General features: G+C 41.1%; 1 protein-coding gene across 7 annotated transcripts in view; it reads left to right on the forward strand.

The window, feature by feature from the left end:
- Positions 1-16,247, forward strand: part of C2cd5 (C2 calcium dependent domain containing 5) — a 92,351-nt gene that overhangs the window by 52,358 nt on the left and 23,746 nt on the right. For all 7 annotated transcript variants that reach the window (XM_050135254.1, XM_050135247.1, XM_050135248.1 and 4 more), the window contains 6 exons: positions 159-273; positions 3,263-3,358; positions 7,011-7,202; positions 8,288-8,474; positions 10,912-11,076; positions 14,701-14,841. In XM_050135254.1, the coding sequence (XP_049991211.1) occupies positions 159-273; positions 3,263-3,358; positions 7,011-7,202; positions 8,288-8,474; positions 10,912-11,076; positions 14,701-14,841 (896 nt within the window). The remainder of the gene's footprint in view (positions 1-158; positions 274-3,262; positions 3,359-7,010; positions 7,203-8,287; positions 8,475-10,911; positions 11,077-14,700; positions 14,842-16,247) is intronic.

Here is a 16,247-nt window from a genome sequence, read left to right on the forward strand (position 1 = left end):
GGTCTGCCTCACTGTCACTGTCAGCGCACTTTAAAGGACAGGAAGTGTAAAGCGTGGGGCAATACTTCCATCTCCCCGAGTCAGGGTGCCTGTAGACGTTTCCTGTTAGCGTATGATATGCTGCTGAGTAGTCAACTGACTTCAACTTTATGTTTCAGATGAACCAGAAACTCGAGATGCGTGGTGGGCAGAAATCAGACAGGAGATAAAGTCACACGCTAAAGCCTTAGGCTGCCATGCTGTAGTGGGCTACAGCGAGTCAACCAGCATCTGGTAAATGGCTGCTTGGATTTTCTTACCCTGTGATTGGCTGGTCCTGTGAACTGGGAGCGATGCGATGCACATCAGAGAAGAGGAGCAGTGGGGAGGCCAGCTGGGCCTTGAGTCTATCAGACCAGGTTCCAGGTGCCTCCTGCCCACGTGATCGCTGTGAATTCCAGAGCCTCGGCTCGTCTGTTAAACTGATGGGGATACAAACTGTGTTCTGAGCTTTGAAGTGTCACACGAGTGTGTAATAGCTGGCACGTCGTACTCATCCTGTAGCACTTCAGTGGCTGATTCTGTTGACTCCTTCCGCTGGGCAACATAGTGAATTCCAGGCCAGCCAAGAGCTATGCAGACCTTCTATGCTATTGCTGCTGGTTTCCTGCACCACCTGTCCTTCTGCCCTGGTCACTTGTCAGCTCTCTTCCTCCTTGCAGCTAGAATTGGGCTTTCTTGTTACTAGTCTTCTCTTGCCACTGACTTTGGAGTATGTTTTGGACTTGCCGATCCATTGACACTGTCTACAACATTTCAAACTATGAAGTTTACTTTCAGGTTAGAACCTAATGCTCTTCCACCATTAGCATTTACGCCTTCATGTCCAGTTCTGACCCCGTTGTTTAGGCACACACAGTCTTCTTTGCTTTTAGTTATTTTATCATCCAGGAACCTCATCTGTTACAGGGAGCGAGGCCCCTTGTTCCGGCCACCTGAAATAATCACACAAACTATTAACTAAAATACTGGTTTGGCCATTAGCTCCAGCCTCCTATTGGCTAACTCTCACATCTTGTTTTAACCCATTTCTATTAATCTGTGTTCACCACAAGGTCGTGGCTTACCGGGAAAGATTCAGCATGTCTGACCTGGCCGCGCGCTCTCTCTCTCTCTCTCTCTCTCTCTCTCTCCTTTCTTCTTCCCAGAATTCAATTCTGTCTTCTCTGCCTAAGTCCTGCCCAAACAGTTTCTTTATTGATTAACCAATGAAAGCAACATGTAAACAGAAGGACCTCCTACACCATTTCCCCATTTCTGTTTAAAAAGGAAAGGAAGGCTTTAACTTTAACATAGTAAATTACATATAACAATAAGTATCAAACAAAAACTACAGTTACCATATTTATATCTATTTTATCTTTTATCATAACTAAGGAAAACTATAACTATAAATTCTTCAACTCCATCAAAGACTCCAAAAGGATGTAATATTACCTAAGTAAACAGGAAATGCATTATAAACAACTTCCAAAACTCTAAAATTGATAGAGACATCTCGCTGCCTGGACAGTCACCCAAAGTTCTTCTGTACTGTTGGGGCATCCATCTTCAGCCTACAAGCACTCATCCTCATGGCCTTCTAGAAAGTTGATAATTGTGGTAGTTAAGGAGCCATTTGACCCAGTGCTCTCTTACTTCTCTACTCTGCATAATTCTTACTACCAGATTCTCTATTCATGTGTTCATCATTACTGTCAGAGAAAGGCCATTAACTTGCAGTAAATATGAATATTACTGCCATGGTATTTACTGTGTTGTGTTCTTTGCTGTTTCAAGCCATGTATTATATCTTTGAATCTTTCTATTACCATTGAATAGATTTTTTTTAAAGATTTATTTCTTTTACTTTATGTGTAGGAGTGTTTTGCCTGCCTGCATGCATGTATGTATACCATGTGTGTGCCTGTTGGATGCCCTGAAACTGTAGTTATAGGTGGTTGTGAGCCACCCTTGAGGGCTGGGAATCACACCTGGGTCCTTTGTGAGAATAACAAATGCTCTTAGCTACTGAGCCATCTCTCCAGCCTCCTAGTAGCTTTCCCGCTTGTTAGCTACCAACTTAGATAACTGCTCCACCTTGCTTGCTGGTAAGGAAGTCCTGCCTTGTTTAGTGCCATATGCTTTTATGCCTGAAGGATTTGATGATCAAGACATGATTTTTTGCCATGAAATTTATATTCCACTGGAGAAGTATGACATGTATGGTAAGTATTGTTCAGGACCCCAGAGGACGAAGTCTGGAATAGGGTGGGAATGTTACCGGAAGTGGAATATGAGTGTCCGTCATTTAGAAGTGCCAGTGATGACTGGTGCTTGTTCAAAGTCATGGGGATGTAACATGAGTGACACAAATGCAGAGGAGAGGCATGTGTGGGTCCTGGAGCGTGCATGCACGTGTGCAAAGTGTAATGAAGACGTTGTAGTGAATTTAAAGCTGTGTCATGGGCACAGGCACCTCTAAGTTCGTTGAGTTTCCTTCATAGTCTGGATTCATGTGCCAGAAGCCACTTGTCTCAAAATATCTCTGCATCTAAATTTCATCTTTACTAACTTTTTCTCCTGTTCCAACCCCTCCTTCCTGCTGTTATTGATGGAATTCTTCGATGCACACTGCTGTCCTGAACTCACTCTGGCTGTTCCTCAGGTGCTCGCAGCCTGTTTGCCTGAAAGCCTGGTGCCCTGTGCTCAGACTTCATGTGTCTGGTCTTTGTCTTGCTCTGTACAATTTCTCCTTGTTTCTCTCTCTCTCTCTCTCTCTCTCTCGTTCCTTATCTGCTACTGTCTCACTTGCTGTGGGTGATACTGTTCAGCAGTTCCATTTGTTATTGTCTAAGTAGTTTTGCTTTTAAGACAGGCAGTTTGTAATGAAGAACTTAAAAGAATTCCTTTTAAAATAAGTTTTCTGTCATATATATATATATGAAAGATACAGTCTGTATTATTTGGTATATTTTGGATACTATTTTAGATACTTTTGTGATTCTAATTTAGGTTAAACTGTAGCACTATAGATAATTTTTATAGTTGTACTTTTAGAATAATATTAATAAATATTCATGATATTTAGAGTAATACAGTTTGGTAGCTTGTTACTGAGTTTACATTTTGAACTATTTAATCTTTCAGGAAGCTATTACTGTTAATTTATCTTTTTATTTGCAGTAGTTTTGCCGTCTGCATTTTATGTGACTTGCTGTGTTTTTTTCCCTCTCTCTTCCAGTGAAGAAGTCTGTATTTTATCAGCATCTGGCACGGCAGCTGTACTGAACCCTCGGTTTCTTCAGGAAGGCACTGTGGAGGGCTCTTTGGAACAGAGGTTGTCATGGCTTGCTTTCCTAAACAGAGAAGGGCGAGGTTGATTTTTTTAAAATCTCAGAGCTCGGGAGGTTTTTCTGTGTAGTTGGCAGGTAGTTGGGGACTGTCTCAGCCAGTACCAGGCACTTGGTAACAGCTGTGTAGGATTCTGCCCTTGTAGCCAGCCTGCAAATAACTACACAGAGACCACTTGTAGGAAAGCTTTAGTTTCTGTAGCTGGAATTAACACATTGGTGTTAATCTGTGTTCTGTCATGTGGCATTACCTCTCCTCCATCTTTCTTCTCTTCTTCTCAGAGTCCTCTCTCTCTCTGCGAAGTCTGTCTGACCTCTTACTAGCTATTGGCTGTTCAGCTTTTATTACACCAGTCACAGAAATACATTTTCACACAGTGTACGGCTAGCCCAGAATATTCTTTCTTATACGTCACCTTGGTGTCTTGATAAATTCCCATGTAGGAGTAACAGCAGAAGAATTCAAGTGGACCCTTTTAATTTCTTTTACTTTATTGTCTTCTTTTTGTCTCATCACCACAAGTAGAATTTATTTTCATAAATTCCTCTTTCACAAACAGTCAAAGCACGTACTATATTGTGCTGCTTTACGACTTTAATACATGTGAAATGGAAAATGAAAGTATTAGGTGAGATTAGCTTACTTTTAACTTACTTAATTATTGTAACCTTTAAACTGTTAACGTCCATAAATGTAAAAAAAATTTTTCATCAACAGATGAAACTATCCAATGTCTATGTAAATAAATATATGTAAATATGTTAGATTTATTATCTTAATATTGGCATCTACTGTGTTTTGAAACAACTGTACAAACTAAAGAAGAAAGTATAAAAGTCCTCTAGTTCCAAATTAAGTATAACTTTGCAAGATTTAATATATTCTATTAATTTAGGATCATATGCTAACCTGGGAAAGAGGAGGACCTTAGGTACCTGCTTTTGAGTGGATGCTTGCCAGTCTATTCTAGCACCTTCAAACGAGGGAGCATTGTTGAGGAATTGGACTCCACTACTGAGTGATTTGCCTGCTGCATAGTGTAGCTCCTGGGCTGAGGAGTGAGCCAGGGCATGTGCTTGGTAGGCAGGCTGCAGTCAGCTACGCCTGTGGGACAGTCCCATCTGATTGCTTTCCTGAGTAAGGCAGAAGATCCCTGGTGGTTGAGTTTAGGATTTTGTCATGTTCGGCAAGTGCTTTGTCACTGAGCTATGGCCACGGTGTCCTAGAAACCTAATTTAGTAAGTTTTCCAAAATGTCCTGGGTTTAGATGGGTATAGCAAATTCTAATAAAATATTTTTAAAACATCTGTTATTTGTACATGTTTATGTAGAAGGGATGTGGTTGCACACATGCCGTGACATGTGGGTGGTACTCAGAGGACAACGTGTACATGTGAGCTCTTTCCTTTTGTCATGTGCGTTCCAGGGATCAAACTCAGGTAACCAAATTTGGTGGAGCTGCTCTTCCTCCTCCCCTCCACAACCATGGAGTTATTAATGCATACTAGCCATAATTTGGAGAATATCAGAGAGTAGAAAGAAAAATGATTACCTTCATTTCAGGACTCAGAAAGTTTTTTCTGTACTTTTTGTGTTTTAGATGTTTATAAATTGTACTGTTCTGATTTTTGTTCCTGGTGATTTTTCTGTAGATATTCAAATCTATGCAGAGTGCTTAATTAAAAATGGTTTCACTTAAGTCATCCTCCTGAGTTCAAGTAAATGTGAATTCAAACAGGAGGTCAGATTGTGGCTTAGCAGGCTGGTGTGGTATCCTAGGCCAATTCAGGCTACATGGACTTGCATTTGCATCTGTCAAGCAGGCATTACATTTGTAGGGTAGGTATATTTAGTTGTAGCTTCCCTTAATTTTCCAAGGAAACCCCATATAATATTTCTAAGTATTCATTCCAGTTTTATAGAAGAGGTTAGATAACTGGTGTGGAGTCACACTGTTTGTGACCTGCTGGCAGTGAGTGGGGTGGCCGTGGGTGCTCCTTGTCAGCTTTTGTGATACGTGTATGTCATAAAGTAGGTCTTTTGGCTTTTCAGGAATGTAAAAATAGTTGCTCAAAACAAGCAATCTTAGTATATACCTTTTTCTCACATTTTTTCAAATACCTTTTTGTTGTTAAAATTTTCCCATAATTTCTTATTTTTTTATTCTTTGGTAATTTCACATCTGTATTTAGTATATTTTGGTACTTTTGTCCTCCATTACCATCTCTCATCACCCTCTGATTCTTCTGAAACACTTCTCCCTAACAGGTCCCTTCTGCTTTCATGTCTTTTTTTTTTTTTTGGTGACCCACTGAATTTAATTAGGGTTGCTTCTAGGAACAGGGGTTGGAAGTTACTTACTGGGGCACAGACAACATACTAATGACCACTCCACTGAAGAAAATACTTCTCCCTCCCCCAGCAGCCATTAACTGTCAATGTGTCAGTAGCCTCTCAAGCAGGGGTGGGCCTCATTCCTCCATGCACAGTGGATGTCAGTGGTCCCTCTTTGTGCAGATCTTGTGTAGATAACTACAGAAGACGGTGTCTCACGGAACTCCTCCCCATCCTGCTGTGTTCTTAACATTCTTTCTACGCTTTCTTTTGCAATGTTCCCTGGTCATAGTGGGGGTTATACAGATGTTTTATTTAGGGCTGAATACTCGACATTGAATCCCTTATTCTTGGCACTTTTACCACATAAAAGTCTTTGCATTAATCATCACCCCTGCAGATAGAAGCTTCTCTGAACAAGGCTAAGAGCAGTGTTAGTCTATGGCTATAAATGGCAGTTTGATACCATGCCCATTTTGCAAAACAACAGTAGGTTCCTCAGTAGGACCTATGGCCTCTCCAGCCATGGGCTTCTGACTAGTACTAGGTATGCGTGCGCTCTCATGCATGCATGCGCTCTCGCCTGTGGAGTGGGCTTCAAATTCAATCAGAAAGTAGTAGCTGCTTACAGTAGTCATGCTGCTATTCCACCAAGGGGCACATTTGCCTGACATTTTGGTGTTGCAGCTCCCAGGGTTCACTGCTGGGTAACACACTTTTTCCTCCAGAACCTGTATATCACTTAGCACTCTGAGCTGGTTAGCAGGGTGGGTGGAGGTTTACAGGTCAGTCCTAGCTTGGTATCTATGTGTCCTGCAACCAAAGCACGTGGTGACCTCAGTAATATCTTATCATTCTGTTTCCATAGGCAGCCAAGCATTTTTGTTTGTTTGTTTGGTGTGTGTGTTTCTATTTATTAACCATTAGGAAAATGCTATCCTTGCTGACTAGTCTCTGTTTTTATGATATTCACCCTCCTAATTTTTGTGTCAGAAGTCATCTCTGTCACGTTATGGCAAATGATCAACGGAATTAGTATAATATGACTTCTTTTCTTAGAGGAGTAGTAATAGCCCTGACCTCATGGTTGTTAGCAATCTATCAGTCACAGCGGCATTCCCACTGCTCTGGAACAAGCTGTGTGGGTCTGTGCACAGATACTGTGTCTGTAATATATATTGTGTAGATATTACAGCTATTTTAGAAGTGCTCCATGACACCTGTTTGCTAGTTTTCTTTGTCTAAGGATGACCAGGTTCTGAATCTTGAGTAGAGTGTCTTATTTTTTAAATATATTTACCTAGGATTGAAGAAAACTTGCCTGTGGGCTGCGGATTCTGCCATATACCATATGATGAGCTGAACATGCCATTCCCTGCTCACCTCACATACTGTTATAACTGCCGGAAACAAAAGGTCCCCGATGTCCTCTTTACAACCATTGACCTGCCCACTGATGCAGTGGTTGTTGGGAAAGGTTGCCTTATCCAGGCAAGGTATGTTTGTGAAAACTGTGTCTGGTGTCCCCAAGACACCATGAGGTATAGAGTCATAAACCTGGTGTACAGTACCTATTCATGTCCAGGGAATTGTTGATATTGTCCTCTTTTACACATCAACTTAATTCCAAAGTTATGATGAGTTCTGTTCTAAAATATATTTTTATTCTATTTAGTGTTTTTCCTCTTCTGTCTTCTGTTCCCATCTGGGATTATTTCCCCCTCCCCCTAAGTATATTTCCTTTAGTATTTTTTGATGATCTGTTGGTAATGCATGTTGTTTTTGTTTGGAAATGTGTTTACTTTTATGTTGCAAGTGTTTTCTGAGCACAGTGCTTTTACCACTGTCTTCTGGCTGTCATTACTGTTATTTATGAGTGCTGTGTTGATCTAACTATGGTCCCTTTGAAGGCTTGCTGTTGCATAATGGGTGCACAAGTAACATTTGTGCCTAAGCTAGCGTTCCTCTCTGCTGTTCTTCTATCCTGTATCACACACAGTTATGGAACCTAAGATTTTTAAAAATTTTATGTATATGGGTGTTTATGTGTATGCCTGCGTGTATGTGTGCAAATCATGTGCACACACACCTGGTGCCTGCAGAGACCAGAAGAGGGCATTAGATCCCTTAGGACTGGAGTTTGATAGGATTGTGAGCTGCCATTGGGTGCTCAGACTTAAACTCTAGTTCTCTAGAACAGTGTTCTTAACTGTTAAGCCATCTTTCCAGCATTAGAATCTAAGACTTTTAATTGTGTAGTGGTTCTGGTCATTAATCATTTTATTTCTAGAGATTCTGAGATTTTAAATTCCTGCATAATTGAACTAGAACTTTCAGTAAAGACATAATTAGTGACAGTAATGGCAAAGCAGCAGATTATAGTAGAGCAAATCTGTTTGAGACTAGTGTTTTACTAAGAATGCTTCTAGGGAGTCTTTTCTTTTTCTCAGTGGTGCTGGAGATCAGACCCAAAACATCGGAAATTCTAAAGAAGTCTTCTACGAAACCAGAGTCCCATCTGGACATTTCTTAGGATGGTACCAGGAACACTATGGGCTGACGGAATTATTTTCATTTGTAGATTATGTCGCCTAAAAAAGAAAGCCCAGGCAGAAGCCAATGCCACAGCTATCAGTAATCTCTTGCCGTTTATGGAGTATGAAGTCCACACTCAACTGATGAACAAGCTCAAACTCAAAGGAATGAACGCTTTGTTTGGACTAAGAATTCAGATCACAGTGGGTGAAAACATGTTAATGGGCTTAGCGGTGAGTTGAGAAGTATTTGCATGCCTTTTGTCAGTTCTGTAGCTCTGGAGTCTGTTGTGTGGGATTCAGCGGATTATGTAAGAGATAGCATAGCCAGATGTGGTGGTGCATCGTTACGATCCATGAATAGCATAGCCCAGATGTGGTGGTTCATCGTTACGATCCCAACATGTAGGCATCTGAGGCAGAGGGATCAGGAGATCAAGGCTTGCCTGGAACCACACACACACAGTAAGGCCCTGACTCAGAAGAAGCAAACAAAAGTAGACTTAGCTAAAGAAACAAGACATCAGGCCTTTAATGGCTGGAGAAACTTAGGGAAGTGAGTCTACTGAGTGGCTTTTACATAGTTTTAAGGGACTATGATCAGTTTAAAAGTTATCATTGCAGTTTACTGAGTTGAAACCACTGATCTGAGCTCTATTATATTTTCATATTTGGGGCTGTTGACATTTACAGGATTCTCATCTGTGTTGGCAGCTTTCAAATTTTACCTCTTACTGCCATCTTTTCAAGACACGTAGAGGTATTTAACTTAAAACTCCATGGATACTCTTGTCTTTCTCTATAAAATTTATATTTAAAATAAAAATATATTTCCTATTTCATTTCCTATTTTTATTAGAACAAGCATGAAAATTTTATTTATTTATTTACTTATTTTAAATTTCGAGAGAGGGTTTTTGCTAATAAACACATGCTGGCCTCAAAATCATGATGCTTCTGCTTCAGCCTTCAGCCTCCTGAGGGCTGGGTTTGCAGCTATGCACCACCGTTCTCAGCTGTACATTTTTGTATGTAGGAGTCAGTGAAGTGGTTGTAGTGAATTGATGAGTTTCTGCATTGATGTAACCTAAGGCCTGTGCCAGGCAGTGCCTTTGTGTTTCCTAGCGATGCTGATTGTGTCCACCTGCCATTTTCTGTGCTGTTGCATTGTGTGCACCAAACTCTCACTATCTGAAAGCTAGCTTCCATGATAGCTGACATGGAAGTCCCTGCTGAATATCACTTAGGAGAAGGCAGTGCTGCCTCAGGCTGGCATTCCAGAGTGACCGGGTCATATGTGCTGTCGGTGGTTTCAAACCCAGGCTCATCTGGTTTGCAGGTCCAGGCTGTTTTGTGTCATCAGTCAGTGAATGGAGCAGAAGTGTTTAGGTGATGCTAAGGCCTGGCAGGGCTCCTTAGTGGTGGACTTGAGGAACTAAGTTATGGCTATGCTGATTATGTTCTGGAAGAGTACTGTGCAGGACTAGTTTCAGATGATGTGTAGACATTATAGAATCTTACAGAGTTGACAGTTGACCAATTTCACCTTAAATATACAGATACCCAAGGAAGAGCTGCCTCTCCCATACCCCCACTTCAATGCTTCTCTTTTTGCTGTTGTTATTGTCTTACATTTACTTGTGTGTGTGCATACCCTGTGGTGCAGAGACCATGGTGGACTTGCTGGGACTAAAGGACAACCTGTAGCAGTCACTTCTCTCCTTCCGCTGTGCAGATTCATCAATCCTGATGATCCAGGCCATCAAGTTTTGCAGGGAATGCCTTTACTTGATGTCTTGCCAGCCCTGCGTTTACTCTTTTTGAGATAGGGTTTTAAGAAGCCCAGGCTGATCTTCAACTTGTTGTGTAACTGAGGCTGATCTTGAATTCCTTATCATCTTGGGTCTCCCTCTCAAGAGCTGGGATTACAGGCATGTGCCTCTACACCCATTGTAATGCTTAGATTTCTTCACACTTTGCTCTGCTTGTGGTAGCTTAAATACACATGTAGATTCTTACCTTGCTTTATAGTTCTCATAACTTTCCAGTACTGATTTTGTACAGTACTGGAGAATGAGTACAGCTGGAGAATGAGAAATTATCATTGTGTTAAATAGTCAAATAAATGTGTCAAGTATGTTGTGTGTGTTGGTAGCTGTGGAGTGAGCCGGAGATCGCACACGGGGAGGAGGCTGCTCGCATTTTCTTACCTCATCCTTCCTGCTGTGATTGCAGCGCTTCTCCTCTGTTGCCCTTCTCAAGCACACTGTCTACTCATTGGTTACTGTTTTAGTAGTGGTTTTGTTTGTTTGTTTGTTTTTGCTAAGGTATGTTAGATTTCAAGTTATGTGTATATTTTAGATATTTTGAGACATGGTCTCACACTATAACCCAGACTGGTCTGGAACTCACACTGAAACTCAGGCTTGAACATCATATCCTCCTGCCCAAACTGCTCAGAGTTCTACTTTTTTTTTTTTTTTTTTTTTAATAAATGAGGCAAAAGCTTTAAAAGGCATACTTGGTTACTTAGAGAATCCCTTTCACAGCTGTTTTCCATCACTCAGGAACATCCCTGAGTAGATCTTATAGATGTGGCCTGGCCATGTGTCTTTAGTACGGAGCAGTCATTTGATGTTCTCTCTGATTATGTCCCTGTTACTCTCACTAGTCGGCCACAGGGGTCTACCTAGCCGCTTTGCCGACTCCTGGTGGGATCCAGATCGCTGGGAAGACCCCCAATGACGGCTCCTATGAGCAGCACATCTCCCACATGCAGAAGAGAATCAACGACACGATCGCCAAGAACAAAGAACTGTATGAAATCAATCCTCCGGTAAGTGGATGGAGCCTGCCAGGGGAATGGACCAGTTACTGATCGGATGTGGTGTATCTGGAGGAGATCTTCCTGTGGACATGAGTTTTCCACCTCTCCTGCTGTCTTTGCTTAAACATCTTCTTCTGGATGGGACTCCTCCGACACTGAGTGTACAGAGTGCAGCTGTCCTTTCAAGTTTTGCTTCTTGTTACTTCCTGTTTCCTGTGATGCCTGTGTGGTTGTGCCTTTACATATATGTGTATGAGTGTGTATGCATGTTCACAGGCTTGGCTTTTGTATACACCCAAAGGTTTTAAACTTTTTTCTCTTGCCTGCTGTGACCTGTGGAGTACAGCTCCATCACAGCTGTGTCTCGATGTAGGAAGGTCTCCTTTCAGTCAGTCTCTAAGTAAATATTTGTTAAATGTTTGTTAGGTAAGTGGTTTAAATTTCTCTCTTTTGGCTGGCATATTGACTTACATCTGTAATCCCAGCACTTGGGAAGCTGAGGCAGAACAGTTGCTGTGTTTGAGGCCAGACTGGGCTGCAGAATGAGACCCTTCTTGAGAAGTGAGAGTGCAGTAGCGGGGACGCCTCAGTGCCTGCTCCTTCTTTCAGGTTGGTCGCCACCCTCACCATAGTCAGTCCCTAAGCTTGCAGCTGCATCCCCTGTTCGCACAGTGCAGACACCTTCAGCCTAGTCTGAGCTAACAGAAACGTGCCACAGTTATAGTTAAATCACTTTTAATGAGCTTCAGATGATAACTACTCCCACAAAGGGATACTGCTTGAGTAACATTTTAAGAATTTTATACATAATTCTAGTTTGGGCTGGTCTTTTGATATGCTGCCTCAGAATTCATGCTTCACTTATAGCTTTTATCCTGGTCTTGGAGCAGAGTGGTAAAGCTGACTGAGGGCTCAGGGATTTGATGAGAAGTGCGAGGCTCAGTGTGGGGCCACTGGGCCTTTGCTGTTCAACCAGCTTGAATTGGGATTTGCTCTAATTATAAAATACACTTTGAAAACAGTGTAAAAATAGTGTAAAATATCTCTTCAGTGTATTTATTTTAGTTCCATGTTGAAAATGTAATGTTTTAAGTCTAATGAGATAAACAAAACTCCATTAAAATTAGTTCTGTTTCCTTTATTATATAGTGTCACTTGCTTTGTGTTTCTGTTGGACAATGACTTGAAACGTAAAAACAATGAAATGCTGAAGTGTTACCATATTAATATCTGAAAAATAGTCTTAAAAGCTCTCATAGCCCTTGCTAATAAACATTTGCACATCGTTTTTCTTCTATAATCATTACATTTCGGTATTTGAACATGCTGTTACAGTGTTTATGCCTTTTGGGTTTGATGAAGCTGCACTGGAGCTCCGTGTAGTTAGTTGGTTGGTTCCAGTGGTGTCCACTACTCTTTGACTAAGTCACTACTGCCTATGTGACTTTGTCCTGATCGCCCGTGTGCTCTGCAGCCACTCTGCCTGCCAAGTGTCAGTGAGGTTCATTTACACGTCTGTCCTCCACTGCTGTGACAGTCAGACTGTGCATCGTCACAGTCTGCACCCCAGCAATCTCAGACAGAAAATACTTAAAATTCCACGAGCAGGCTCATGCTCTGTGTCTTGCCGTTAGCCCTTAAACAGCATAGTGTAACAACTGTCTCTACAGCTTCAACTCATGTAGCTCAGTGGAGAACACTGGCCTAGAATGTGCTAGGCCCTAGATTTGATCTCCACTTCTTCAAATTGTTAAAGCACACACATAACAAATTGTGTGTAAGTTATGTGCAGATTCTTTGTCATCTTGTGAAGCCTACTCAAACACCCGCATATTTTAATATCCATGGGGTCCTGGAACCATTACCCTGTGAATATGGAGGGATGGCTGTAAGAGCCTCTTGGAGACAGATACTTAAAAAGAATACAAATTAAGTTACTCTACCCAGAGAACACTGAGTTGCTCTTCTTTTCACACAACTTAGGTTTTTGAGGAAGAAGAAAATCTGTTGTGATTTTAAAAATTCCAACAGGTATGGATTTTATTCCAGTATGTCTTTTTTTCCTTCAGACACTAACTATATTAATTGTCTTTATTTTTAGGAACTGTTTGACAAAGTTGGTACCCAGGCTTGATTCCTAGGCCACTGTTCGTTCGTATTACAATTTTGTTTTAAGTTGTATATAGCAGTCAGTCTATACCCACCTTTCAATATGTTAATATTGAGCTGTAGAGTTTATTTTCATTATGTGTATATAGGGGCAGCAGTATGTGCATAGGAATGCATGTGCTTGTGGAGGCCAGAGAGGGCACTGGATCCCCTGCAGCTGGAGTTACACGCGGCTATTAGCTGCCTGATGTAGGTTATCGGGTTCTCTAAAGAGAAGTGTGTGCTCTTAAGCTCCAGCCGCTTACTGTTAAATAGAGATGTGGGTCAGTTCTCCTTCTCTTAGGAAGAGAGCCCTCGCTGACTGCTCCCATTGGATTAAGTTTCCTCAATAAATTGAAAATATTTTGATGTTCAGATTTCATTAAGGCAGTATATGGTATCAAAGTAAGAGAGACTTTTAAAATGATACTACTGTGGTACCCTGACTTACAAGACTCGACTGTACCAAATATCAACTGTTACCATTTAGTAGCAAGAGAGGCAGTCACACAATTCAAAACTCACAATCACTAAAGGTAGTATTCTTTTTAGGGAAAAACAACAACAACAGCAAATCCACCAGAGCTGCTGCCTTGCATGGATTCCTCATTTAGTTTTTAGCTTAGAGTTGTGTTCTTCTCTCATTTTTTGTTGATTATAACACACTCTTTCAAAGGCATACAGGGGGGTTCTGTATATAATATGAACATGTGCGGCAGCACTCCACGGGGGCTTGGAACTGCACTGGTTGTCTTTTTTTTTTTTTTTTTTTTTTTAAAGGCACACACCAGCAGTGAACATTTTATATTAAATTTTGGAAAACCTCTATTGTAACCCTCATTTTTGTAAAGGAGGTTTCTGGGCATCAACAACAGGCTTTGCCTTTTGAGCTCATACACTGTGGCCCAGGTCCTTGACTATATGCAGGATGACACTATACACTGATTATAGATCAGTTTTGTTACTTTTGAAGATTATTTAGCATGCCAAATTGCATAACTTGTACATGCATTTGAATATGTATGTATTATCTTGTTCTATTACACATACTTTTCTTATTCTTCACATTTAACTGTGGTAGATCTTTGAAAGATTGCTACTAGATAAGAAAGGCTATGAAAGAACAAAGCCCTTTCTTGGAAAAGTTTTAAATCTTTATATAACCAATTGTACTTTGAAATTCTTCATAGAAAATATATACAGCATATAGAAATAGTTGTAGCCTGGATTGGCAAGGTTCTGAGCCCATTGTAGTTCCCCGTCTGTGCACTAGATGTCAGCTTGACCTTGTTATGCCCTTGACAGTTAACCTGCTTTACAGGTGAAAGGAGTATCTGTGTCTTCTACAACCCGAAAGGTTCAACTTATACAGAGAGTTCACTGAATGTATCGTGTGGATTGTTTTCTTCTCAGAAAGATGCCTATTAGTATAAAACTTTAAAACCAGACAGAAAAATTCATTCTCCATTACTGTATGTCTTTTAGGAGGTATCTGAAGAGATTATAGGATCACCCATCCCAGAACCTAGACAGCGTTCAAGACTTTTAAGATCACAATCAGAAAGTTCTGATGAAGTTACAGAATTAGACCTTTCACATGGGAAAAAAGACGCATTCGTGTTAGAGGTAATACTACATTGGAATAATGTTCTGAAAGTTTCAGAAGATAAATATTTTGTAATTAAATTCTAACCTGATATATAACTTGTACTGTAAGTTTTGCAAGTATCAGGGAAGTTGTGGACACTGCAGACATGAAGCCAGCACTGGGTAACTGATGCGGTAATGTGGGTTGGACTAATAGTACAAGACAAGGTGAGCAGCCCTCATCAGAGATCTAAAATCCGAATTGTCCAGAAATTCCAAATTTTGTGGCGGGGGTAGGGTGCTTGCCTAGTGTTCCCGAGGCCACGTGCGCGATCCCAAGCACCATGTCAACTGGACACGGTGTGAAGTTGTGATCCTGGCACTCCAGACCCTATATGTCTCCCTGTCCACTGCTCCCCCCAAGACAAAATTTGAAAGTTCATGTTAAAAGTTTTGGATTTTGGAGCATTTTAGTCTTTGGAGTTTAGGAGTAGGGATGTTTAACCCTTTAAATATATGTAGATACCAGAGTCTGGAACACTGGAATCTGAAGGGTTTGGGTCCCAGCATTCTAGGGAAAGGATACTCACCCGTAATAGTAAACATTTGGAGTCATTTTTTTTTTTTAAACTTGAGTGACTTTAATCACAAAATGCACTGTTTCAAACACAGTGTAAGCATCACTTTTATGACTGTATTTGGTAAGTATTGCTGTCTCATTGAGTACTGAGTACTGTGTATTCTCATAAGAGTGCAGGGAATTGTTGTCACGGTCTTTATTAAAGGACAGTTAGAACTTTTAAGCTTTTCAGAGAGTGGCCATGGAGCCATGAACCAGTGCTCAGCAGTTCACTCTTTTCAGACCAGTTCCTTTTGCCCTGTCCTGAGAGTGGCTTCAGGAGGGGCCGAGATCTTCCTGCTGTAGAATGGAAGGAGCTGAATGACATATGCATGTTGTGAGAGAAGCATTAGGGAGTAGAATCTGGTGCGTTTACCCCGGTGATTCTGGAAGCTGCTGGTAGAATTGTGTTGGGATGAGAGTCCCAAACAGTGCCTTTGGCTGTCCTAGGATGTCTCCCATGAGAGACGAGCAATTAAAGTGAGATGAGAGGCTTTTTGTTTTTTAAGATTTATTAATTTTTTTTATTCATGTGAGTATGTGTGTGTGCACCTTCATGAGTTTTTGCAGGTGCCCCTTGAGGACAGAGAGATCTAGATCCCCAGATCTGGAGTTACAGGAATTTATTATGAACCACCCTGCATGGGTGCTAGGAACCAAACCTGGATCTTGTCCAAGAACAGTATGTGTTCTTAACTGCTGAGCCATCCCTCTGTCCCGTGAGATGAATTTTCATTTGCTGAAGTAGTAATCTGTTCTCTAGTGTTCTGCAGTTTGAGATGAGTAAAAGGGGAGGTCAATGGAGAAGCAGTGTGGCTCAAGGAGG

This window comes from Alexandromys fortis, unplaced genomic scaffold (assembly GCF_014885135.2).
Source record: "Alexandromys fortis isolate MF-2015 unplaced genomic scaffold, M_Fortis_MF-2015_v1.1 scaffold_21, whole genome shotgun sequence".
NCBI lineage: Eukaryota > Metazoa > Chordata > Mammalia > Rodentia > Cricetidae > Alexandromys > Alexandromys fortis.